Source organism: Ambystoma mexicanum, chromosome 11 (assembly GCF_040938575.1).
Source record: "Ambystoma mexicanum isolate Mex_15411 chromosome 11, UKY_AmexF1_1, whole genome shotgun sequence".
NCBI lineage: Eukaryota > Metazoa > Chordata > Amphibia > Caudata > Ambystomatidae > Ambystoma > Ambystoma mexicanum.
Window position 1 is genome coordinate 778,101,931 of NC_090934.1, and position 25,797 is coordinate 778,127,727.

The window sequence follows — 25,797 nt, forward strand, 5'->3', positions numbered from 1 at the left end:
AAAGGGAACTTGTAAGAGCGGGATTTACAGCTGGCGTGAAGAGTAGCAGATGTCAATGGTGCACGGGGACCTCCCGCATTGATAGCGCAGGCGAGGAGGTCGCTGGCTACTGTGGTACCGTCCTTGACTCCAGAAACAAGAAAAGCCAACAGGTTCCGCACAGCCAGTGAGTTGGAGAAAGCCGATAGCAAACCAAACTGTGTTGAGCCCAAGGTGGCAAGTGGCAACATTATATGAACGCGAGTAACTTGGTAACAAAGAACTTCTGTGTGTTTGAACTTTTGGGAAAGCCCAGTGAAGGGCCAGGTGCAGAGTGGTCAGGTACTGCAGGAGTGCTCATTCGAAGGACTCTCGCTGGCCCCCTTTTTGTGTTGAAACTGCAAGTACCAGTAGGCCTTAGGCGGCGTGAGGTGTCGGAATGGTCCTACAAGGGTCACATCAAATCCTTTGTACAATAAAATGTCTCATAACCATTGCCAAGAGAAAGCTAGGAGAAGGCAAACCATGCTTTCTGATGAGATATAGCAAATCATGAACCATGTAAGAAATTTATGAACAGTGTTGAAGATGAACCATGTAAGAAATTTATGAACAGTGTTGAACATGGCTATGTGAACCGGATGGAGGGATGCCAAGGGAAAAGTTGAGAAAAGTAAATCCTGCATCGTGTTATTCAGAGTGAAAGGCCGTAGTGAACCCGGCAGAGGGAAGCCCACCTTGCAAAAAGGATCTGAGCCCGGCGGAGGCAGATCCATGACTAAAAGCAATCGCCAGGTGTGCAAGAAGGAACTTTGGGTTGTTTGTTGTTTTGATCCAGTAGGCCTTCTAAGGCAAGAGACTTTGTAGAAAAGAGACTTGGCCCTTGAAGGTTCTGGTATCGTTGAATGGACTTGTGAGCCTTGTGCCGGAGAAGCCCAGGAGTGTGCTGTGCTCAGAAGTGCCGCCTTGTCCTGTGATAAAAACGTGGGCAAGGGAGACACAAGCCATACCATCCTGACTTATCATTTTGAGAACACTTCTTTCTTTTCTGGTGAACATTATCCAACACTCTTTTTGTAATTTAGTGGTAAGGATTGGCAAGTTTATTTTTAGTATAGGCCCATTTTGTTTGACAAGACGCTGCTAGGACTGCCTTATTATTATTTGATGTTTGTAGCTTGCTCCCATTTTACCTTTAGGTTTAAATTAGGCATTATTCTCGCCCATGCATACAGTTTAATATGAACTGTGATCACTTGTGTGTGTCTATACTGTTGCCACCATACGTTCCTTACATTCCTTCCCGCTACCCCTCAAGGACTCCCTTGTGCATCCTCTCCTTAAAAAGCCCTTAGCCGGCCCCTCCTGCCCAGCTAACTACCACCCTATCTCCATTACAACTTTCCTGGGCAAACTCCTGGGGAAGCTGGTCATCTCCCAACTGATTCAACACATTGAATCTGTTGGTGGTCTTCACGACCACCAGTGTGGCTTCAAAGAAGCCAGAGGCACGGAAACTGCTCTACTGAACACCCTGCCTTCGACACGGCCAGTCATGCCACCCTGACAAATCGGCTCTGAGACACCCTTGGCACCACGGGCCAGGCACTTGACCTTTATCTCCAACTTACATTTCCAGGTTCAACTGGACCCTTTTATCTCCCCTATCACTCTCTCCACCTGCGCGTCCCTGAAGTCTCTATCCAATCAGCGTGGCTCTTCAAAATCAACCTTATCCCTCTGACCCACCTGATCTCATCCTTCTCATCCTTCTCTCCTCACTTCCAGTGTTATGCAGACAGCAAGCAGCTCCCCTTCAAGTTTCCCCTCTTCTGCCTCCTCTTCCTCCTCTCTCATCCCTGACTGTCTGACTGTTTTTCAGGTATGGTGTGCTGCCAATGATCTCTGCCTTAATGTCAGTAAGACTGAGATCCTTCTCATTGGGAACCCAGCTCCCTCCCTCCCTCTCTCCCTCCTTCCTTCTGGTCGCCCTCTATCCCCCCCCCCCTCACCCTTTTGTGAGGCAAAAAAACCTTGCTGTCATCTTTCTCCTCTCTCTTTCTCTCCTCACATTGCGGACCTTGCGAAGAAGGCCCACTATCAGCTGCACCTAATCGGGGGCATTCTCCCTTTCTTCATTTTCCCACTAACTCAATGTCTCCAGAGCTCTGGTCCACTCTAGGCTAGACTACTGCAACAGCCTCTTCCTCAATCTTCTTTTATCCCCCCGTTTGCCCCCTTCAACTAATCCAGAATATGACTGCAAGACTTTTCTTTGGCCTTAAACCCAGGGACCGCATCTCTCCAGCCTTTAAAATCTTCCAAAGACTCCTGGTTGCTGTTAGGATCAAGTTCAAGACCCCCTGCATCATCAACAAAGTTTTCTGGGTCCTGGGACCTGGCTACATCTAACTCTCTCTCGCCAAATACCTCCCTGCAAGAGCCATTCGGTCTTCTAGCTCCAACACTCTGCCGATCAGACACTTCTCTAAGCAGGGAGTGGGGGGTAGATCTCTCTCCACCACAGGAGCTTCCCTTTGGAATGGTCTCCCTGCACTCTCAAGCTTGAGCCGGATCGCCTTAAGTTCCGGAAGATCCTTAAGACCTTCCTTCCCTCTCTCCCTCCCCTGCTAACACCCCCGTCTGCCACAGTGACTGGCTGCCTAGTTCCCTCTGAGTTCTACAGGACACCAGACACCCCACCCAGTCAACCCCCCTCCTCACACTTAGCATGTGGACCCCACCCCCTGCACCCCAGGCAATACCTAGCACTTGCCCTCTTGTCCTCCCCTTAGCACTAGCCTAGCCCCGGGGGCCCTCTTCCCCTTCCCCTCTTCCCACCTCTCCCCCCCCTCTTCACTTGCACTCTCTCCTCTTCACCCTGCGCTTACCTTCCCACCCTAGCACTTCACCTTCGTGCAGAATGGCACTCCCTCCTCTTTTTTTGTCTTGTGGCACTTTGAAACACCATTTGTTGTATAGGCGCCTTACACATATCTATTTAATACAATAATTATGGTCTTTTCCGTTTTGTAATGGCTTGGCAGGCACAGAATGATGGTCTGGAAGGTTGCCCAGAGCAATGCCAGAGCTTACGATTCATTCTAAACCTTCCAGCCATCACCTCTTTTGTTTTGCATGCCCAGTCGCCAATGGGTATCTGTTATGGGGGTTGAGTGGCCACTAGATCCAGTGACAGACATGCCCATGGCTATTTTGTGTGGCTTGGCACGGCCTGAGGTATGGCTGGAGGTCAGGCAATGGTCATAGCTGTCATCTGCGTGTTTTAGCTTCCAGTGATGTCATTGATGATTTAATAACTGATGTTATCGGTAAGCTCATGGGGGCACACAATGGAGGGCTAAGTGTTAACATGGGGTAGCTACACACTCGCCAAACTTCTAGAGTTTTGCTGCATTAAACCATCAACTTAACGTCTTTTCTGCTAAAGCCTTTGATATAAGAAAATGTAAATATATCAAATAGTCACAACCAAACTCATCACTTTCAGAACTATGGAGGTGAAGAAAACCAACACAAACATGTTTTGCCCAGATCACAAGGCGTTACTGACTGCATTTAAGAAAATACACCCGTTAGGCAGAGTTTGTATGCAGAACCCTCTGGGACCACTACACACAACTCTGTCTACAGGTAACAGCAACCCAACCTTTGGTATAAGCTTGTACTACACAGTTTTGGTAGCTTGTTGAGCAGCAAGGCTTATTTTAAGAGGGGACAATGTGAGCTGTAGTGGAGTTACACAAAGATTCAGTTACAGGTATTCAAATAAACTCTTACACTCAAGGTTTCTTGCATAAACAATTATTAATTTATTTATCCGTCAGTTATAAAGACTTCTTAAGAAGGGAGCAATAGAATAGTAATACACAAATGCACTTCAATACTGTACACTCTGAGTTTCTGAATCAGTAAGACCCTTTTGGGATGGCCCACAGACCCAACCTACACTCACAGGTGACTTCAATAACTAGGATGCTAGGGACATTAATATCTTACCGTTGACATTTAGAATAGTCTTAAAAGGTGGTAAAAGGCACAAGTTATTAGAACAACAAGAGACCACAAATGTTCTTAAGCAGGCAAGTACTTTTAGATTTTCCTAGAAGAGTCATTCAGTTCATTAGGCTAAGCCAAAGTCAATGGGCAAAAGTCTGGTATAGGGTCTGGTAAGTAAATGGTAAAGTCTTTGCACAAATTCTTAGGAGTCTTTGCTGAAAAGAAGAATCAAATGTAGGGCCACAAGCTGATTAGACTTGTGAGTTTTAGACGTTACAAGCACTCTACAGTGAGAGGTAAGTTCTCTCAGATTTTTACAGTATCTTTTAAAGATGAAGAAAAGATCCAGCAGATGACTTCTGTTCCTGTGCAGCTCTGCAGGTCTCACTGTTCCTGGCCTCAGTCGTGGGCACAAGAGGGAGGACGTTGTGGGACTCCTGCAATGCACTGGGACGGTCAAAACTCGCAACTGGCAAACTTCACTTTCAGTGGCTGTTCAGTGTTTCAGCTCCTCGCGTCTACCGCAAATAGCAACACCGCGGTTCCTGGCTGTTGAGATGGACTTTCCTTGCTTCTGCGGTCCCGCACTCTGTTCAGGGGGCTTAGGTTCAGTCAGTCCTTCTTCCCAGGAGTCCGTAGGATCTTCCAAAAGCTCTAGGCCAACTTAAAAGCAACGCACACAATTTGGTGTTCCTCTCCCTGGCTATACGGTTTCCAGCAGCAACTCTGTGGAAATTCAACCAGCTTCGAGCTGGATGTCCAGGTGGCTTACTTTGGAGTTGAGTGGTCCTGCCAACTCAAGGGGAGAAGTCGTCCTTGGAGGGGCTTTTCTGTCGATACAAACTTGGCTGAAGCAGGGCTTCACCGGGCAAACCAACGGTCCAGGAGTTGCAACAAGCCTCCTCTTCAAGTTCTTCTTCGGTTCCTTCGTCCAATGGTCGACTCTGCCTTCCAAGCCAAAAGACATGCCTTTTATTCAGTTCTCTCCCATTCATTCCAGCCTAGCTGTAAGTCACCCAGCAGGGTGGCTGCCCATGCCGAAAAGTCAGCCGGCCAATCATAAGAGTGCATTTGGGTCTCCTAGGAAACTTAGCACAGGCACAGACAACCTGGAGCCAGAGGCAGGTTTCACTCATGAACCCTCACCAAAGGTGAAATGAACAAAGAGACCAACCCTGGTTTGGCACACAGCAAATCTCAAGAAGGACCTTTCCACAAAGAAATGGGGGAAAAAAAAAGACTGGGTGCAATTTTGACAAAGATGGCTCAGTGTGTGCTTTACTGTAGCTGCGAATGTAGCCCGCGGTAAAGGCACACCATGGTAGTTCAAACGAAACCACTGCCAACAGCCATTCAGTGCAAAAAGTGTAACATAAAAAATATTACATGAGAAACTAGACAAAGGGGATACTAGGTAACCCCTCCAGCACTCTATTGTAAAATAGGATGTGCTGGGTCTAGAAAGTTACAATGGTAAGTAAAGTCCATTTCACTTTACTGCTCTTGGAAACAGTAGTTTATCCAAGAGAAGGTATTTAAACCTTTGGGAAATCTGAGAGACTTCCCTGTGTCACTGCACTGAAGGTGCTGTGTAAAACAATGTAAAAGATGATGCCTATGGAGTTTGCCAAACTCCACAACCAAAAGAAACAGTCTTCAAAATCACAATAAAATACATGATAGAGTGGGAAAAGGGTCACACTCTCTCCAGGTTACAAAAATCAAGTCCTCAAAATCCAGCAAAGTTGCCGGGGGTCTCTAAGATGGAGGGAATTGGCACCTTTCTGACAATTCTCCCTATCACTCATCCCTCCAGACTAAGGGACAGGAGGATTGAATCCACCCCTGATGAATCTCCTTACTGTAGTCGGTCATATTTTCTGGAGAGACCATCAACATTTTGGTGATTACACCCTGACCTGTGTTCAATGGTAAAATCAAACCCCAGTAGGCTGATTGACCACCTTAACAATTTAGGATTCTCCCCCTTCATCTGCATTAACCATCTCAAGGGTTGGTGGTCTGTTTGAATCACAAAAGTAGATCCATACAAGTATGGTCTACACTTCTTCAAAGACCACACAATGGCAAAACATTCTCTTTCTATGGTTGCCCACCTTGTCTTCAGGTTACTTCAGTTTTCTACTGATGAAGCAGATTGGGTGTTCCCTGCCTTTCACATCCAGGTTACTCTGAAATGCACCTATACCTGTATTGGAAGCATCTGTCTGTACAATAAAGGATTGGCTGTAGTCAGGAGCTCTTAAAACTGGACCTTGACAAATGGTTTTCTTAAATCCTTCAAATGCCTTAGTGCACTCCTCATTCCACCTGGCCTTCTTGGGTTATTTGGGTGAGGAGATCACATTCAAGGGAGAAGCTACGGACCCATAGTTCTCAATGAAGTTCCTATAGTAACCTGTGAGACCTAGAAAGGCTCTCATTTGGGTTTGAGAAGTAGGGGTGGCCCAGTCTTGTACAGCCTGTACTTTGCTAGGCAATGGTCTGATTTCACCTCCTCCTACCTCATGTCCAAAGTAGACCACTTTACTCTGGCCAATTTGATGTTTACTTGCCTTTATGGTCAGATTGGCCTGCTTAAGAGCCTGCAATACATATCCTAGGTAGTCAATATGCTCTCTGCAAGTAGGGCTGAGTATGCCATGCAGAAGTCCTCCATCCCATTCAGAACATGATTCGCCATCCTTTAGAATGTAGCAGGTGCATTCTTTAGTCCAAACGGCATAACTTTAAACTGGCAGAGGCCCCCTGGGGTTGAAAATGCAGCATTCTCCTTGGCATGGTCTGTCAAGGCTATTTGCCAATAGCCTGAGGTTAAGTCAAATGTACTGAGGTACTTGGCTGAACCAGGTTTGTCCAACAGCTCATCTGTCCTAGGTAAAGGATGGGCATCAGTCGTGGTGACTGCATTAAGGGCTCTATAGTGCACACAGAATCTCAACTCCTTGGATCCTGCCTTTGGTACTAGCACAACTGGACTAGACCATGGACTTGTAGATGGCTCTATTACCCCGAGATCAAGCATCTTGTTGACCTCTTTCTTTATGTGGGTTCTTACATGGTCTGACATTCTGTAACCTCTGCTTTTAACAGGTAAACAGTCACCAGTGAGAATCCCATGCTGGCCCCGAGGGGTCAAGCCTGATGATAGTGAAAACAGAGGGGAAAACTGATTTAAGAGTGTTGCACTCCTCCTGTTGTTCCAGTGTCAGATCAGAAGAGAGATTAACTCCTATCTTTCCATCTAAAGGTTATCCCCTGAGGAGGTCAGGTAGAGGCTCACTCTCCTCCTCTTGATCAGAGGCTAGAAGCAAAGCTCCCAGGTCAGGTCTGGAGACATAGGCCTTTAGGCGGTTGGTGTGAAAGACCCTGGGGGCCTCCTTAGGATTGCCAAGTCCACCAAATAATTTACCTCTCCAGAATTTCCCACAGCCTTGAAGGGTCCAATCAATTTGTCCTGTACGGCCCTCTGCCTTGTAGGTACCATAATTAGAACTAGCTGGTCTTGAGTAAACTCAAACATGTTGGCCTTCTGGTCATGCCAATGCTTCACCAGAGCCTGACCTGCTATCAAGTGATATGAAGCTTCTGTCATCGTGTGTGTCATTCTCCTTCGGAGACATAACACATAGTCAGTGACTCTCACTGGCTTGTGGGAAGGAGCACTCTCCAACACCTCTTTGATTAGGGCCAATGAACCTCTAATCGGATGACCATAGAGCAGCTCAAAGGGACTGAATCCAACCCCCTGCCTGAGGGACTTCTCTATAAGCAAAGAGAAGGCATGGCAGTATAAGGCCCCACTTTCTTCTAAGGGGTTCTTCTAAAGCACCTATCATGCTGTTCATAGTTCTATTAAACCTCTGTACCAACCCATTGGTCTGGGGATGGTAGGCTGCTGAGAACTTGTAAGTCACTCCAGTTTTTCCACATGGCCTGCATGTAGTGGGACATAAAGTTTGATCCCTTGTCAGAGATAACCTCCTTAGGAAAACCTACTCTGGTACAAATACCAAGTAGGGCCTTAGCCACGGATGACAGTCCTCATAGGTATTGCTTCAGGATACCTGGTAGCATAGTCTACCACAACCAATATAAATCGGTTGCCTGAAGATGTTGAAGGGTCTAAGGGACCAACAATGTTGATTCCTACCCTCTCAAAAGGGACTCCCACCACTGGGAGGGGCATCAAAGGTGCAACATTCTTGGCCCCACTCTTGCCAGATGTCTGACAAGTGTGACAGCTTCTATTGAATTTATCTATATCAGACCCCATCTTAGGCCAGTAGAAATAAAGAGAAATCCTTTCTTTGGTCTTCTTAAAACTTAAGTGACCAGCCAAAGGAATCTCATGGGCTAAATGTAGAAACTGAGGTCTCGCCTCCTAGGGCACTACAAGTCTTCTGTAGGCTTCTGGGGTAGACTCCATAGGTTCACTGTAGAGGAGGCCATCCTCCCAGTATAACCTCTTCTTCCCTGGCTCTCGCCCTTCCAGCTGGGAAGCTGCCTGTTGACGAAGTCCTTCAAGAGTAGGACACTCTTTGACCTCTGCTGAAGTCTGCCCTACAGGGGCCATCTTCTGCCAGTAAAGACTGCTGCTCACGATGGTCTTTAGGATCCAGATCTCCAGCACGGGGAAGGTCTTCTTCCAGCTCTGTATCATCAGTAGCTGACGCAACCTCTTCTGGTTGGATCTCAAACTCAGCCTCATCTGGTGGAGTAGTCACTGATGTGTCTTTGGACTGTCCTCTCGGGGATGTCCTGGTTTGATGCACAGGAGTGTTATCTTTCTTTTTTTCTGAGACCAAGGGTTTCCCCTTTGTCTCCTTCTTCCTGGAAATAGAAGTTGGCTCTCCTGTGGACTGGGTGTTATGTTCTTCTCTAACAACCCACTGAGAATTATTTAAAGTGAGCTCTCTGGCCTTCTTAGTCTACTCCTGCTTCATTTTACTGGGAGGCCTGGCGGTGCTTGATACAACTCCAAGAATTTTTAAGTCATTCCCCAGTAGGACACTCCCGGGTACCTCACTTTGTACACTGACAGGTAGTCTTACAGTCATATTGTTGCACTGGATGAGAGCTGGTTGTATTGGAACCATCTGAATAGGGCCTCCAGCAAGCTTAGTGGGGCCTTTGGGTGTCTTAGCAACATCCTCGGGTTTGGAAAAGGTTTCATCCACCACTGTGATGCTGGCCCCAGTATCTCTAATGGCAGGGGCCTCCTGACCATTTACAAGTACACTGTCCTTGTATTTTTTTGTGTTATCTGGTATAGAGTTATACACATCTACATTCTGCTGTTCCCACAGACCCAGGGACACTAAAACACTGGCAGAGACTCCAATGGGGTCTTCAGCCAATAGTTGAACGTTTCCACTTCTCATATGCACTTCTCCCTCAGGGATGAAGGCTAAGGAAGCAGTGTGGACCCCTGAAGGTTTACCCTTGCATCTGGGATCCCCTTTCACATGGTCAGTAGACCCACGAGCATAACATTTTCCAAATGTTTTGACAAATGGGGGTTTCTGCTGACCCCCCTCTGGTTTGGCACCATAGGCTTCACTAGACTGACCTGGTTTCGCATGTGGCTTACCCTTCTTATGTTTGTGGCCCTTTTTTGGATGGGAGGTTTTAGAATTCTTTGTCATCTTTCTTGTGCTGCTTCCCTTCATCCTTTTTATGAGCGGCCCCAGAATCCTTGTGAGTAGCCCTTTTGCCAACCCACAAATCGGCAGCTTTTCCTAGCTTCTTGGGATCAATCTCTTTAGAGTCAGCCAAGTGCTGTCTCAGCTCAGGAGAGCAGGCATCAAAAATAGATTCCAACAAAAACGGATTTCTCATTCCTTCAAAAGAGTTCACTCTGTAACCCTTAACCCAACCATCTAGGTTTTTCAAACATTCACACACCCAGGTAGCCTAAGGGGTACCATCAATCTTTTTGAGTCTCTTAAACCTCTTAAGGTACTGGGAAGGAGTTTTCCCAAATCTAGCTATCAAAGCTAGCTTCACATTTTCATACTCCAGTCTTTCAAGTTCCCCCACCTCCATTACAGCATCAGTTGCAACCTGGGGGAACCTAGACAAAAGCCAAGGAATCAACTGATTCCCTGTGAAACCCTGAATCCCATAGTTATATGCAAAAGCACCCAACCAATCCAAAATAACAGGTTTCACATCATACATACTCACTGCTTCTTTAGGCATGCAAGGTCTCTTTGGACTGGAAGACCTAGAAGACTCGGGGATAGAAACATTTTCAAGAGACAATTTCTTCATTTCAAGAGCATATTGCATTTCCATTTCCCTTAGTTTGATGTCAGTTTGTTTTCAGCTTGGAGTTACAATCTTTTGAACTCTTAACTCAAGTCTCATTTTTTCAAGAGATGCACATTCTGGACTCCGTACTGGACCTCATCTCAGCAGACATCCCCATCTCCAACCCTCTCACTACACCTCTCTCCTCGTCTGACCATGCTCTCCTGTGCTCTCACCTGGAACTCTCCGGTCCCCCGGCTAAGCCTGTGTAAGTCCCTGTGGCTAAAGGTTGAGGCATAAGGGCCTGTTCAGGTAAAGAGGGGCTCTCTTCCTGAGACTCCTCTAACTCGTCTGATTCTTCAACAATATTAAACCTGGACTCTGAATTATCATCCTCATCATCATTTTCTACATTTCCTGGGATAGTAGGTGTGACAGGCCTACTACCCAGACTTTGATTATTCAACAATCTTGCAATTAATTCATTTTTCTTTCCTTTAACTGGGAGATGCCTGACTTTACACATTTCTTTCAGTTGCTCTACTGTTAAAATTATCAGGGATTCCTGTCTGAAGTTATCCATATCTGCCATTTTACAATTGCATTTCTAGTGGAGCTTAGCCTTGTGAAGGTTTTTAGTTAAAAGTAAAGCAAATTCTCAATGTAACAACTCTACAATCTATCCTCACCGCCTGCCACTAGTGTTAGGCAGAGTTTGTATGCAGTACCCTCTGGGACCACTACACACAACTCGGACTACAGGTATAGGCAACCCAACCTTTAGTATAAGCTTGTACTACACAGTTTTGGAAGCGTGTTGAGCAGCCAGCCTTATCTCAAGAGGGGAACATGTGAGCTGTAGTGGAGTTACTCAAAGATTCACAGTTCACAGTTACAGGTATTCAAATAAACTCTTACAATCAAGGTTTGTTGCGTAAACAATTATTAATTTATCAGTCAGTTATAAAGCCTTCTTCAGAAGGGAGCAATAGAATAGTAACACACAAATACACTTCAATACTGTACACTCTGAGTTTCTGAATCAGTAAAGACCCTTTTGGGATGGCCCACAGACACAACCTACACCCACAGGTGACTTCAATAACTAGGGTGCTGGGGACATTAGTATTTTACTGTTGACATTTGGAATACTCTTTAAAAGTTGGTAAAATGCAAAGGTTATTAGAACAAGAAGAGACCACAAATATTCTTAAGCACGCAAGTACTTTTAGATTTTCCTAGATGAGTCATTCGTGTTCATTAGGCTAAGCCAAAGTCAATGGGCAAAAGTATGGTATAGGATGAAGCACTTCTGGTAAGTAAATGGAAAGGTATTTGCACAAGTTCTTAGAAGTCTTTGATGAAAAGAAGAATCAAATGTAGGGCCACAAGCTGATTGGACTCTTGATATGTAGACTTTACAAGCACTCTACAGTGAGAGGTAAGTTCTCTCAGACTTTTTACAGTACCTTTTAAAGATGAAGAAAAGATGCAGCAGATGACTTCTGTTCCTGTGCAGCTCTGCAGGTCTCACTGTTCCCGGGCCTCAGTCGTGGGCACAAGAGGTAGGACGTCGTGGGACTCCTGCAGTGCAGTGGGACGGTCAAAACTCGCAACCGGCAAACTTCACTTTCAGTGGCTGTTCAGTGTTTCAGCACCTTGCGTCTACCGCAAATAGCAACACCGCTGTTGAGATGGACTTTCCTTGCTTCTGAGGTGCTGCACCCTGTTCAGGGGTCCCAGGCACGGTCAGTCCTGCTTCCTGGAAGACCGGAGGATCTTCCAAAAGCTTTAGGCCAGGTAAAAAGCAATTTTATTTATTTATTTACATGTATAAAGCGCTCACACAGCCCACAGGCATCGAGGCGCTGTTACAGGAATTGTTTGTTTTTCTTAGTTGCGTAATTGTGGTTTTTTTGTTTGTTTTAGTTACGTATTTATAACGCACTTTAACACCCAGAGGTTTCTAAGCGCGGACCCGGGGATCGAACCTGTTGTTGCTTCGTGTCGTCTTGCTTCCAAGACGCGCACGCTGCCGCTGAGCTATCCTCCCGGGACGCTCACAATCTGGTGTTTGTATCCCTGGCTGTACGATTTCCAGCAGCAACTCTGTGGAAATTCAACCAGCTCCGAGATGGATGTCCAGGTGGCTTACTTTGGAGTTGATTGGTCCCTCCAACTCAAGGGGAGAAGTCGTCCTTGCAGGGGCTTCTCTGTCGATGCAAACTTGATGTTTCAGCACTGCAGCAGGGCTTTACCGGGCAAACCAACAACCGAGGAGTTGCAGCAGGCGTTCTCTTCAAGTTCTTCTTCGGTTCCTTCGTCCAGTGGTCGACTCTGCCTTCCAAGCCAAAAGACTTGCCTTTTATTCAGTCCCATTTATTCCACCCTAGCTGTCAGTTACCCAGCAGGGTGGCTAGCCTTGCAGGACAGTCAGCCGGCCAATCATCACAGAGCGCATTTGGGTTTCCTAGGAGACTAAGCACAGGGAGTTTCGGGCACCTCCCTCACGTCCTCCTTACCCCAGAAACCCTGGAGCCAGAGGCAGTTTTCACCCGTGAACCCTGCCAAAAGCGAAATGAACAAAGAGACCAAACCTGGTTTGGTGCCCAGAGCAAATCTCAAGAAGGACCTTTCCACAAAGAAATGGTGAAAAAGAAGACTGGACGCCATTTTGACAAAGATGGCTCCCGTGTGTGCTTTACTGCCCACGTAAAAGGCACTCCATGGTAGTTCAAACGAAACCACTGCCACCAGCTATTCAGTGCATAAAGGGTAACATAAAAAATGTTACATGAGAAACTAGACAAAGGGGATACCAGGTTACCCATCCAGCACTCTATTGTAAGGTAGGGTGTGCTGGGACTAGAAAGTTATAATGGTAAGTAAAGTCAATTTCACTTTACTGCTTTTGGAAACAGTAATTTATCCAAGAGAAGGTATTTAAACCTTTGGGAAATCTGAGAGACTTCCCTGTGTCACTGCACTGAAGGTGCTGTGTGACAAGATGATGTGTAAAAGATGATGCCTAGGGAGTTTGTTTCTTTTGGTTGTGGAGTCTGACAAATTGTCCAAAATCACAATAAAATACATGAGAGAGTGGGAAAAAGGGTCACACTCTCTCCAGGTTAAAAAAGATGAAGTCCTCAAAATCCAGCGAAGTTGCTGGGGGTCTCTAAGGTGGAGGGGAATTTGCGCATTTCTGAGAATTCTCCCCAACACCCACTCGCTTTACCACCATTACATCAAGCTGTATATAAAATGCAACCGCAAACAAAAGGTTTGTAATTTTCTTATAAAACGTTGAGACTGGAGGGCGGGGGTGTTGTATTCCTCCCTAGTAATTAAAGTTATATTGACTATGTATATTTTTTTATGTTTCTTTAATTAAGGGAGCATTACTCCACTTTGCTTTTTAATTTTAACAACAGCTATATTCTGTGTCAAAATTGCTCTGATCAGTTTCATCATTACAAAATCAAAAATGGAGGTTTAATGTTTTTAAAATGTTCATTATTGCTACTTTAACTTAAGAAATCCTTAGATTAAGTTCCCAGTCCCTTGCTACATGCTTTTTACAAATGTTCATGACCTGCTCCACATTACTGGATACCCTCAAACTGGAAACGGTAGTAGTAATACTTTAAGTTGGACACAGGAGCATTTGGTGCTGTACGAAACGTCAGAAATAATAGTTGTCTATTTTCCAAAGTTGCCCAGCAATGCTCTGCCACTGCTGCTAAAAAAGTCTCTCTACAGACCTTTCACTAAATAAATAAACATTTTGTGCAGACAATAGTTAAATAGTGACTTGTGGGATTGATTGGATTCATATATTTCTGAAGATTTCTGTCGCTGAATGATATTACTAACAATGACAACTTTTGAGAATGTTTATATCACTTTCATTTGCATACCCTGAAACCACACTTTAACTTGATCAACAAAACAGTAAAAAATGAAAAAAAAAATGAAAAAAAGAATTGTACAAAGTAATTAGTCCGAAAGATTCTAACGAAGTAGTCAAATGCAGCAGAAACAATATATGTTTTTCAGCACAGAATTTACAAACAATGGGCTATGGGCTCATGGATCGAGACAAGCAAATCATTCCAATGCATGGGAGTATTAAGGAAAAATTAACATAAGCTAGACTGCACAAGAATGAAGACTCGGAAGGTCTGGAGGGACATGAGAAGCGGAGCATAAAGTGCTTGTGTTTAATCATTGAGGGCAGGTGTAGAGAAACTAGATGCAGAAATATGAAATAAATATAAATAGACTATTAGTCCACTGTGATAAGTAGCCAGTAATGTGGAATAAGAGATGGTGCAAGATAAACGGCATAGGAAAGTTTATAAAGAAGGCAAATAGGCCAGTTGAAGACAGATTGAACAGGAGCTAGAGTACAGAAATGAAGCCCAAGCAAGATTGATGATAAATAGTTAAAGCCACAGAAGGCCGTAGTGCAAATTCAAGTTTGTGCTTCCTTAAAGAACGTGAAAGGGGAAGGCAAATCTTGCAGCTATAGCATTGGATAACTGCATACAGTTGAGGAACCGAAGACATGTGAGCAGTCGTGATAAAACGCTCAAAGAAACAAATTGGAAATGAAGGTGGACATGCCTAAGGGTGATGAGTAAGAAAAAAGTATTTCTTTTATCTCAGTGGAGTTGAAGTGGATGTTAAGTGATCAACGTGTGAACGGCTGACTGACAAATAGTGTTGTGTAGCTCAAAGGAGAAAGGAAAACAAGGTTTGAAAATCATTAGTGAGTAGGTGACAGGAATGACGAGATAATGGAGCAAGGTGAAATTGACAAAACTGTGGCCTGAAGGAACATCAACATGTCTTTCAGGTTTTCAAAGAATGTTCACGTCTCCAAATCAGCCAGAAAATTATCTTAAATGTATAGTAGTTATTGCTACAATGACTGCTGGGAACAGCAGCTTTGTTGCGTAGGGAAATAAGAACGGTACTAAAGAAGACACTAGATACCTGCGTTCTTCTTCATCAATGATATTGCTCACCTGAAAATGAAAGAGGGCACCACCTCTTTTCCTCTGCAAATATTTCCAAGTGTCTTTGAACACTACTGCATGTCTGACTTTGTGTTCACTTTTGCATTGTCCATATTGTTGATCACTGATTAAATTATCATTTGCAGGCCAAAACATTGCTTGTTCTCTATGTAATGTCTGTTTTGAATGTGCCATAAGTGCCTCTTTATGATTGTTCCTGGTGGTAATATTACTTGAGGAGCTGCGATTCTACCCATGTACTTTATACCTTTACCTTGGACTTTATATTCTTGAGCTTTGATAGTCATGTGCCTAAGCGTACTTGTAATTTGCCAAGCTCATCCCTAAACAACCCCTCTGAACCTCAACATATCCTAACCATAACCACATTTTCTCTAGTTTTAGTGGTCTATCTCAATATGTATAAGATTTGGGAAAATACACATGATGTATTATTGTTGAACTTGTGGAGTATATTTGTAGATGAAGTTCAAAACAACCAAATTCTAAAGACTGAATGTAGATGAGTGTCTTATTTGTTTTTGCGAATGATCTCATTTGCTAAATTTACTTCACAATATCTGTATTGTTTCGACCTGGACTCTTTTCAACAGAAGCAAGAAAGCACCAGTCACTGATTTCATTAAAATTCTTCAGTCTCCATTCTGTCGCAGACCTGAAATCTTATTCATCCACTATAATTTGAACGCTAATGGTGTACTGCTGGTCTTCTGCTTTGCTACACGCATAGAAGCTTGATCTTATTTCAGGATCTGACTGAGCTGTCATGATCTGTTCCACTCCGATGGAATACTCAATCAACCAGAATCAAGAGAGGTCTGAAGCAGTGCAATTAACATTGTTTAGAGCTCCATTTGAAGAAACCATTCAAAATGAGGTTCAGAGGCAACTTTGCTTTCAGTTCGTTAGTGAAGTGGTTGATGGAGCAATGGGTTCTGTGAGACAGGCATGGAATCAAGAGAGACACAGACTCAGTGTTATTTATTACAATGCTGTGATTAGTGTAATACGTAACTGGCCCTAACTCTAAAGGGGTGGTTCCCTCAGCTGATGTTTCTAAGGTCCTTCTATGTCTGAAAGTCCAAAACCAAAATCTGTCTGTATCTAAACCTATGCTTGCCCTCACTCTCTGATAAAATGTGGTAGCAAGTCTCTGTAAAGAAACAATAGGGATTCAAAAAGAAATATATACCAAGGCTGGTCTCAGGTGGTCTTCTCACCAGGTGTGGCGTGGTTAGTATCATCAAAGTTCAGCAAAATCAACAAGAAGTTGTTCATTAGCTCTTCTCCACAAAGTTCTTATACTCTGTTCAGCAATTCCCAATGTCTTTAGTTCCAGGGGATTCCCCTCCTCAAGCTTCAATCCTTCCAAGTTTCAAATCAAACAAAAATATAACAGTTTCTTCCAGGCTTCTCATGGTTCCCGCCCCCAAGCGTATGCCTCCTTGTCTCACCAAATAAATGTTCACCTCTGTTAGGCCTCGTAGAGTTCCCTTCCCCAAGCACGGGCCGCTTCAGTTTTAAACACAAGTTCAGGTTAACAACACAGTTTCTCTTATTCCTCTCAGAGATCCCTTCCCCAAGCTTAGACCTCTTCAGTTTTAAACAAAAAGTTCAACTTGTCAAATAGATATTCTCCTTGGTTGGGCCTCTTAGGGTTCGCTTCCCCAAGCTCAGGCGCTTTCAATTCCAAACACAAGTCCAGTTTCAAACACAAAATCCAATTTGTGAAGTTGTGCTTTTATCTTATTTGCAGTTCCTTTGACACACAACCTTCTCCTGGGGTCGTATCAGAGACTTTTGAAAATGCTAGGCTCTTGGTTCCTCCTAAGCGTGACCACTCTGATATTTGGGCCCTCTGTATTTCCTGTACTTGCTTTTCTTCTATCCTTTCCTCTTCCAGGTGCTTCTTGCACCCCTTGGTTTTCTTCCACTTTGTTGTGCACACTTCTGCCTACTTTGTCTTTCTTTTCTCTTGGCTTGCCGTGACCCTGGCACCTTCCCTTTGGGTTCACTTTCTCTTCACTGTGCCTCTTACACATTAATTTCTTTGCTTTTGTGCACCCTTACACATGACCTTTTCCTTTCCATTTCTCTTGCACACATGTTTCGCTCACTGGTGCTCACTTACAAAAACGCCCTTCACTTTCGGGTCACTCGCACCCTTCTTGTATAATTTATTTCACTTTCCGGTGCTCACTTGCACCTTTCCTTCACTTTTGGGTTACTTGCACCCCTCTCATTTACCTTCGAGCCTTTTTCTTCCTTTCTGCTCTCTCAGTGCTTTTCTCTCGCTTTCCTTTTACTTTCCGCTATCTTTCTTGCTTTCCGTTTCATGCCGCTTGAAAACTTTTGTCTTTCTCCCTTCCCGCTCCAGCTAGCCGCACACTTCAAGAGCGTTCCACAGGTGAGTGGTCATCTCAGGCCATAGGGCATATAGATCTGGGTCTAACTACCTGCCCCCCAGTACCCCTTGGAACAGGCGAACATCCCAAGGGAAGGAGCACTCCTCCACACGCCACTAGCAGGACACAAGCTGTCTCAATATAGCTCCCTGGAGACACGGCTCCCTAGTCACTCTGCGGCCCCGTCACAAGCACTGGGTCAGCGTCTTGGCACGCCGCTCTCCTCCGAATCCTCCAGTCTCCTCTGCCTTCAGCTCCCTGCTCCTTGGCTTCTCAGCTTCCTTCAGGATTCCCAGCTCGCATTCCTGATTGTGCAAAACCACACCTTTTATACTTAGAACAAGAGTCAAGTGGAGTCAGGTGTGAGTACTCCGTGTGAAATGCCTGACCCTGCCTGACCTTATTAATGGGACAACCTAATGGTAGCAGGTGGCAGTCTTTGTTTCTCAAGATGTTTCATGCACTACTCGGTTGCCTTTTCTTCTTCCCAGTATTTGTCAGAAATGGGGAGGGGGAGATGGAATGGAATTGCAAATATCCCATGAAAGCTGAGGAAGGGGTTTCAGATGGGAAATGAACAGAGGGGGAATACCATGTCTCGCCCTTGGGTATTCTCTGCCCAATCCCCTCACACCCTCCACTCAGGTGATTCTCCCTCGCTTGTCCACCGCCAGGGTCAGGATCCAAAATCGATTGCCCTTGCCTGGCCACCTAAATGGAAGATGCCCGTGGAGTAGGTGAGAGAACACTGTCAAGTTTCTCACAGAACCCATACTAAGGTATGACCACCTGGGCCATGATCATCACCAAAGCATGACACAAGCACATGTGTATACGATCACACACCCCCTTTCACAGCAGGCCATTTAAATAATTTAATTGTAATGTTAACATTTCTCTTGGATTGACTTGCATATTGTTTGCCATCAGAGCAGAAACACAGTGCAACCTACTCAGTGGAGCAATAAATGTAGCTTTATTTGAATTGTTATTTTCTTGACTCTTGTTTTGTTTATGAAGCATCAAAAAGTGTCCATTTCATTCAAGAGATCCATTAAAGTACACTTGGATTTTGATCAATGTGACCCAATAATGAGTCCTTGCTAGATGATTAAGACACCAATGTATTCTATTACTAACTGTAAGGTCCTTTATTTTCTGAACTATTATATGAATTGATCAGTTTTCTTTACAAATGTCTTTATTGAATTTTATTCATTACATCTACAGTCCTTTGAGATGGTCTTTCTGTTTAATAATATATTACTTTAATGAATTATTTTATTTGTATATTGAAATTGTTTTATGAATTTGTCGATTTGAAATAGACATTTAATTGATATAGTGCATAGTTACTTTAGAGATGGATATTTTAATTGACTAAGTAGATGCAGTAATTTTGCATATCCGTTCCAAATGTTGAAATGTGTGTTGTGCATGTGGCAGCTACATATAACCTGCATATGTGTGTATTTTCTTTTTCTTTTTTTTTTGTTGTCCTATTTGTGGCAGAACACATGCATTAAGCGGTATTTTAGCCCTTTGAAAGAGATTTGGGTATCAATTGGTGCTGGTTATCCCACAGAAATGTCATACTACTTGGTATCCCGCAGGTCTCAATTCCACAACTTGAAATATTGGTGGGTGTGCCTGGTTATCACAGAATTCTGTGAGACCTGTGACCATTCTACTGTCAGATCCTACAGCCACCAAGCTGAAATGGGCAAGACCTTTCAGGTTAACGCAGGACGTCACAGTCCTCGTACATAAGAAAGCCTCACACAATTATCTTCTCAATAGTTGCTTGTGGGGCAGTTGAACCTTTGCTGTGAGTGTTGTTTCAGGGAACATATTGTGACAGGCTATTAGGGCAATCACCATTGCCCTGGTGCTAAACGTACTCCCTTGCAGCAAAGGATATGCACATCCTTTCCTTTTCATGCAGATGAGTGCTAGTACTTGCATCACAGAGCTTTAATGGGACCTTTTGAGAAACACTGTATAGCAGGCTTCAAGATGTGCACTTGCCTATAGCGAATGACGATTCCTATAAGGAATTCTATGCTATTTGCTTTCGAAGACCATGAATCAATGTCCGCGGACTTGTGATTTTTTTAAGCCTGGTTCATACCTTACAATTTGGAACACAGCACACTTCAGTGATTAAATCATGGTCAATTGGTGTGAGCTAGCACACTAACATCACAGTGAGCTCCTGCAAATGTGTCTGCTGTATTGCACCAGTCAGTTGGCAAATCCTCTTGGAACCAGTTGCGCAAGTACAGTTTACCGATCTTGCAGCCACTGTCCCTGTGTATGCATGAAAGTGAGAGGCTGCTCCTGCACCCGTCACTCTCTGCTAATCCACCTCCTCCTGTATCTTCATATCTCTCCACTCCTCTACCTCCTCCTGTGCGTTCAGCTCTTTGTTCGCCCTCTACACACCTTGCCACTCCACTGCTCCATGCATCCACACCATATCCTTCTTGCCCAAGCGTTCATAAAGGTCTCTTCCTTCCCCTTGGGCTGGGCATAGTTTCATAGTTTTCATCTGTATATCAAATTTACCCTTGTTCGGGGATTGTCTAGACCGCAAACATCCAAGACGAAACTTGTTTAATTGTGTCAAGCTGCCTCTGAAAAGCTGGTCACCATCTTAGAATGATCAGTCACCTGCATACACACTGAAACACACACACTCTGTCAGGCTCCCTATATGGAATCTGCTGTAGTCGTGTTTCCTCTGTGTTCCGACGACTTGCTGTCTCTACAGCAGAGCCTCTCATGCTGCAGATTGAAGGTTGGGGTTTTGGTTACTCATTTAGATTCCACTGCTCTGTTCCCTGTAAATGGGAACTGATTTAAAGGTACAGCATCAGCAGAGCACTGTCCTTCTCCAGGCCCCCTGTGTTGTGGGGGGCATTAGGGGCTACTCCCCATACTGGCCCCGGGCCTCACTTCACATAACAGGCAGTGTGGTCTGAGCCCTTGGGTCACCCTCGCACACACAATGAGAACCAAGCAGAGGGCATCGTCACAGGAAATGGGGTATATTTTGTACATTTTGACTGATTATAACCACATTTGATTAGAACAATTGTTCAGATGTGGAATAAAACCAAATAATTTTAATTGTTTACATTTTGTTTGCATTTCTAATTTGGGTGATTGTTTTATATTTGTGTCAGAAACTGACAGTGGCTCAACGTAAGCCGCTGCAGGCCTTCAAAATATCTAGAATGGTGGAGCAAGCCGTTCGCTACAACCTTGTGAGGTAACCAGAGGGTGTGGTGGGCAAAACCAGAATTACCCTGTGGTCGCTGCCCCAAAGCTGAAAAATTATAATAGAGCATTTCTTAGAAATCGTTGAAGACCAACCAACTACACAAACAATAAGTCCAAAAAGTGACCGAGTATCTGTAAGTTGGAATAACGTGGTAAAAAATTCAGGCTCAAATAAAAGGCTTCCCCAGGAGTATGTGATAAGGTATGAGAAATGCTAACCATTGGTAGATCTATAAACACAGTGTGGGTACTTATGATTTTCAAGTCTTCCTTGAGTTTTAAGTTGGAATGAAATTCCGGGATGATGAAATGTTGTTTTACCCGTGAGGTATCCGCCTTCCTCCAGCTGACTCATTTCAGTTGATGCTTTGCATTTGTCGTGCATGGACTGGAACTCGAAAACTGCTGTCTGGCCTTTTAGCATGGCAAGGACTTTTGCAAGCATTTGATACAGACTTGTATGAAACAGGATGTTCAGAAATGGACATCAGAGTGAATGCATGTTGGTGTAACAAGAAGCGGGGTTGATAAGCCCCTTCTGTGGGCGAGTGCAGCGGGACTTGTCATGTGATTTCTTCCATGGTCCCTTGCATCAACGAAGGCTGTTAGAGAGGTTCCAATGGACTTATTGGGGTAGGAGGCCCTTTCCACACTGTTTAGATTTAAGATTGGGAGTTCTGGAAAGTTCTTGGTAGATTTTAAATTTGCCACCTAACAGTGGCCGTTAAAGGTGGAGGTCTGTAGGGTGGGTCAGGTTGTTGCAGTCAATTCCAGTACAGTGAAGATGTGTTGTCTGATCTTTGTCTGTGTAGATCAATAGAACTTTCTCTGATTTTGCTACTATCCTAAACTGAAGTGTGAGCCTGGTTTCTCTGACTACAGGAAAGGAAGGAAGTGGAGGGTGAATGACACCCAACGTCATGTGGACAAGAGAGTACAAATCCCAGAAAGAAAATAAACTAGTCTTAGTCTTAAGGGGGACACAGTTCATGCAAGGGTCTCACAGCTCAAAACAATTAAAAGCCAAAACAAACAATGCTTAGTCCAGGCATAGGACATTACCAGTAGCTCAGTCCCAAACAACCAAATCCAAGGAAAGAATTAGGTACAGTCAAGGCCATGATCCAAGTATATAGCACAAGAATCAGTCACTGTTGACAAAACCAATACGGAAATTGGAGGAAGGAGAGGAATGGAAGGGGAAAGGAGGAGGAGCGAGAGGGAGGAAGAGTCAAGTGAGAAGACCAGTCCAGAGCAAAGAGCAGTACGCCTCGAACATAGAAAAACACTTTGTTGAGGAGCGCTTGATAAAGATGAAGTACTTTCTGATAACAATCCAAATGCGTCAGTTGTGTGTGGAGGGCACAAGAGCTGAGAGGAATTGTAGTGCAACCCCACGGGGGCCGCAGCCTCAGATGGCGACGCTGCATTTGCAATCCCCACAACTCCCAAACACTGGCCTGGGATTGAAATGAAGGTTGGATAAGCAGGAGCTAAAAGCAGCTCCTGGTATCATGCATTAAGCAGTGAGAAGGAGCTAGCACTGGGGAACAAGGAGCTAGTACATAACGTTCCACATATCTAGCTCCGCATAAGATGTAAACTTAACATGTTGTCCAGCATTATGACCCCTTGTGCTAAAAAGGTTCTATAGATGTGTCCTAATGCTTATTTATACATTGTCCTTAATGCACAATAAGTTTTCCTGTACACTGTTGCGCCCTGCTACCCAAGGGTTTGGCGCGCATTACCAAATAAATAAACAAACAAACAAACAATCTTAATGACACATAGGTATGTTTGTTAGGTATCTGCATTTGCTGGCCTGGGGAGCCACCAATAGCTCCTGGTATTTGTCAGCGGCAGGCTACCCAGGCTCTTCTAGGCTAGAAGCAGCAGCTTAATAGCTCCCAGCTCTGCTCAATTTCGAGCCTGTGGCCTAACAAGGTAGGCCATGATACGTTAAAAAAACATATAGTGCCGGGCACTGGCAATTTGATAGTATTGTTTTATAGATTGCCATCCAAAGTCTTTGCTACTAATTTTAGGGTACAGAACCTGCCTGATCTAGCATCACAAGGCAACATCTAATGTATTTTAAAGGAATAGTGAAACTTCTATAAATACATATAAAACGTTTTTTTAAAGCTGTCTGGGTCAAACATTAGTTTCAAAACCTAATTGTACAATTAACTGACTAGCGTATATTTTATTCGTTTCTCTTGACATATATATGATTTTGAAAACAAAGGGGGTTCTGGGAGTCTCTCTACCAGCATGAACACAGCCCATTGACCTGTTATTTGGTAAAAACCGCAACCAAATCTCCTTTTCCACACAAATAATAATAGTTTTCTGCTGGTGAATATGGGCACCCAAGAACTGGCACTTTTAAGAGAAATTATTTTAAAAGCAATAAATGTCACAAAGCGACTGTTGGTTGGATTTTTATTATAGATTTCTTCAAATCCACATTAGAATGCAACTGTACAGCATATGCATTGTATCTTGAACGTTTGTAATGATCTGGGGAACAAACGTCAATACAGCGGATAGTATTTTATGTTTTAATATATTTTTCTGTTTTGTATGTTTCCAGTGACTGTCTTCACATTGTTTATCCGATGCCAGTGCCACCTCATGATGAAGAAGCATATTGTCTGCGCTGTGAATGTAAATATGAAGAAAGGAGCACTGTCACAATACAAGTAAGAATAAACGTAATGACAAAAAGACAACTCTGAATCCTATATATTATTCCTTCTCCTGTGCCATGTGTCTACTGCAATTCCATTGCTAAATATGTATTTAACATTGAACAAAACAACTTCAGAATAGAATAACTGGCTGTATTTGGTGACTATTTCAATGCCTTTTTAATATTGTAATGGACCTTGAATCCAGTTTTATAACCTCAAATGTGTGATTCTATTGGCGAAACGTGGCAGATTATTATCAGTGAATCATGGTTCAACAATGGTATTTGTTTCAAGAAGGCACAGCTTTCACAACAACAATGATAACATTTCAAGGTATACATCTGGAGGTACTGCATCAATTACTTGTCTGGCATGTTAAATTGTCATCGAGAACAATAAAATGTTCCTTACTCTGGGATTAGCTAGGTAGATTAATTGCCATTTCCATGTTCAGCGTTCACCCATTCAGAATGTGTATGCTACAGTTACACTAAAAAAATTTGACATTCTAGCTCCACTTTTAAAATGTCCTAAATGTTGTCGTACGTGAAATGTCAACTACTCCATGAAAATGTAAAGCCCACTTTAAATGATCTGTTCTCTTCCATTTATTGCTACAAACAAATAAGACTAAACTGACTAAATAAGTTCTGTCTCGGGTGTTTGAAGTGAATAAGCAAACATTTTGATGGTATGCGATATATGCTGGTGAATTTGCACCATTCAACAAACATGGCACTCATCAAAAACAGCCTTAGGGTAGTTTGAGGGCACAGCATGACTGCAGGCATTGGAGAGCTACATCAAAGAGAAAATAATACACTTGCGGTGTTCCTCCAAGCACATGCACAGTACAGGAAAGTAGGATGTGCAAGTAACCAACGACGACTATCCAGAATACAAAACCCTCCCTGATCAGGGTAGTCCTTTGCCACATACAATCTGGAGAGTTGTAATATTTGAGAGTTACCTCTGTTTATTAGCAAACTCGTATACCATACCTGATCCACAGTTGCTATAGGTCCAGTGTGATATTCTAAAATGGAAGAACAGTATATTTCATGTCTTCTTTATAAAATAGGTATTTCAAACGTATCCTATGATTCTGCTTGAATTCATTGTGCATTTGGATTTTTCCTAAATCGGAGTGAGTAGTTTATCTGTCTGAGGTGCTCAGGGTACCAGCCAGCAGGGGTAATAGGTTGGGCAGTGGGTGCCAATGTTAGTCGCCATTCATGATCTCCAGTCCAGGCTGTATTATTGCCTGTAGTGACCACTCCCTGGTGGCAGGCGTAAGACTGCTCATCTATACTCCTCTTCATTAGGGATGGCGTCAAAATGCCCTTCTGGCTGCATTGTTTGGGTTGTGCACACTAAAAGAGAGCTGGTGTATGCCAGTGCACGCATCAGAGATGGAGGTAACGATACAACGCTGCAGTTTCGCCAACTGGACCAACCCTTTGCCGCCAAGAATTCTGATTCCTCTTGGGGTTGGTCAAGATGGGCAGCTGCTGACCAGTACAACATGCTCAGTCAATGAGGGTCGTTCTGCTGTAAGCTGGCCAGTGCTTTCAGGGAAAATATTTAAAAAAGGTGTTAGGTGCACAACAAAATACATTGAAAAATGTAACAATATCCAATTATAGGTGCCCGCTTACTTGAGTTATAATCATTTCAGGTGAAACTGGGTATTGTTCCCCGGCCACCACTGGTTCAACTACACCACTCCCAGTGCATCAAAGCTCTAGAAATAGGTTGAAATGAAAGGGACAATTGAACATTGCACCAATTATGAATGTCAAAGCACTTTGAGTGGTTTCATTTTTCTGTATTGAGATTTGGAGACAGTGTAGATCAGAGTGCACAGCATTCATGTGTTTTTTTTTGTATTTCTATTCAAACTGTTATTGTGGAATTACACACGGAAAACTAGAAATTGCTTAACACACAGGAAATTAATACATTAGGTCAACATAGCTAATCAGAAACTTTAGCTATCCTCACTACTCCAAATTACCCACACATGTACCCAAGTCCACCTATCTTCAATCTATCATAGTCACTATCCCTTGATGTTCCCCCTACATAACC

The 25,797-nt window shown here is 43.8% G+C and overlaps 1 protein-coding gene across 1 annotated transcript in view; it reads left to right on the forward strand.

The window, feature by feature from the left end:
• The window catches only part of TMEM9B (TMEM9 domain family member B), a 324,649-nt gene that overhangs the window by 141,658 nt on the left and 157,194 nt on the right, over positions 1 to 25,797 (forward strand). The window contains exon 3 of the mRNA XM_069623694.1: positions 23,607 to 23,715. Within this exon, the coding sequence (XP_069479795.1) occupies positions 23,607 to 23,715 (109 nt within the window). The remainder of the gene's footprint in view (positions 1 to 23,606; positions 23,716 to 25,797) is intronic.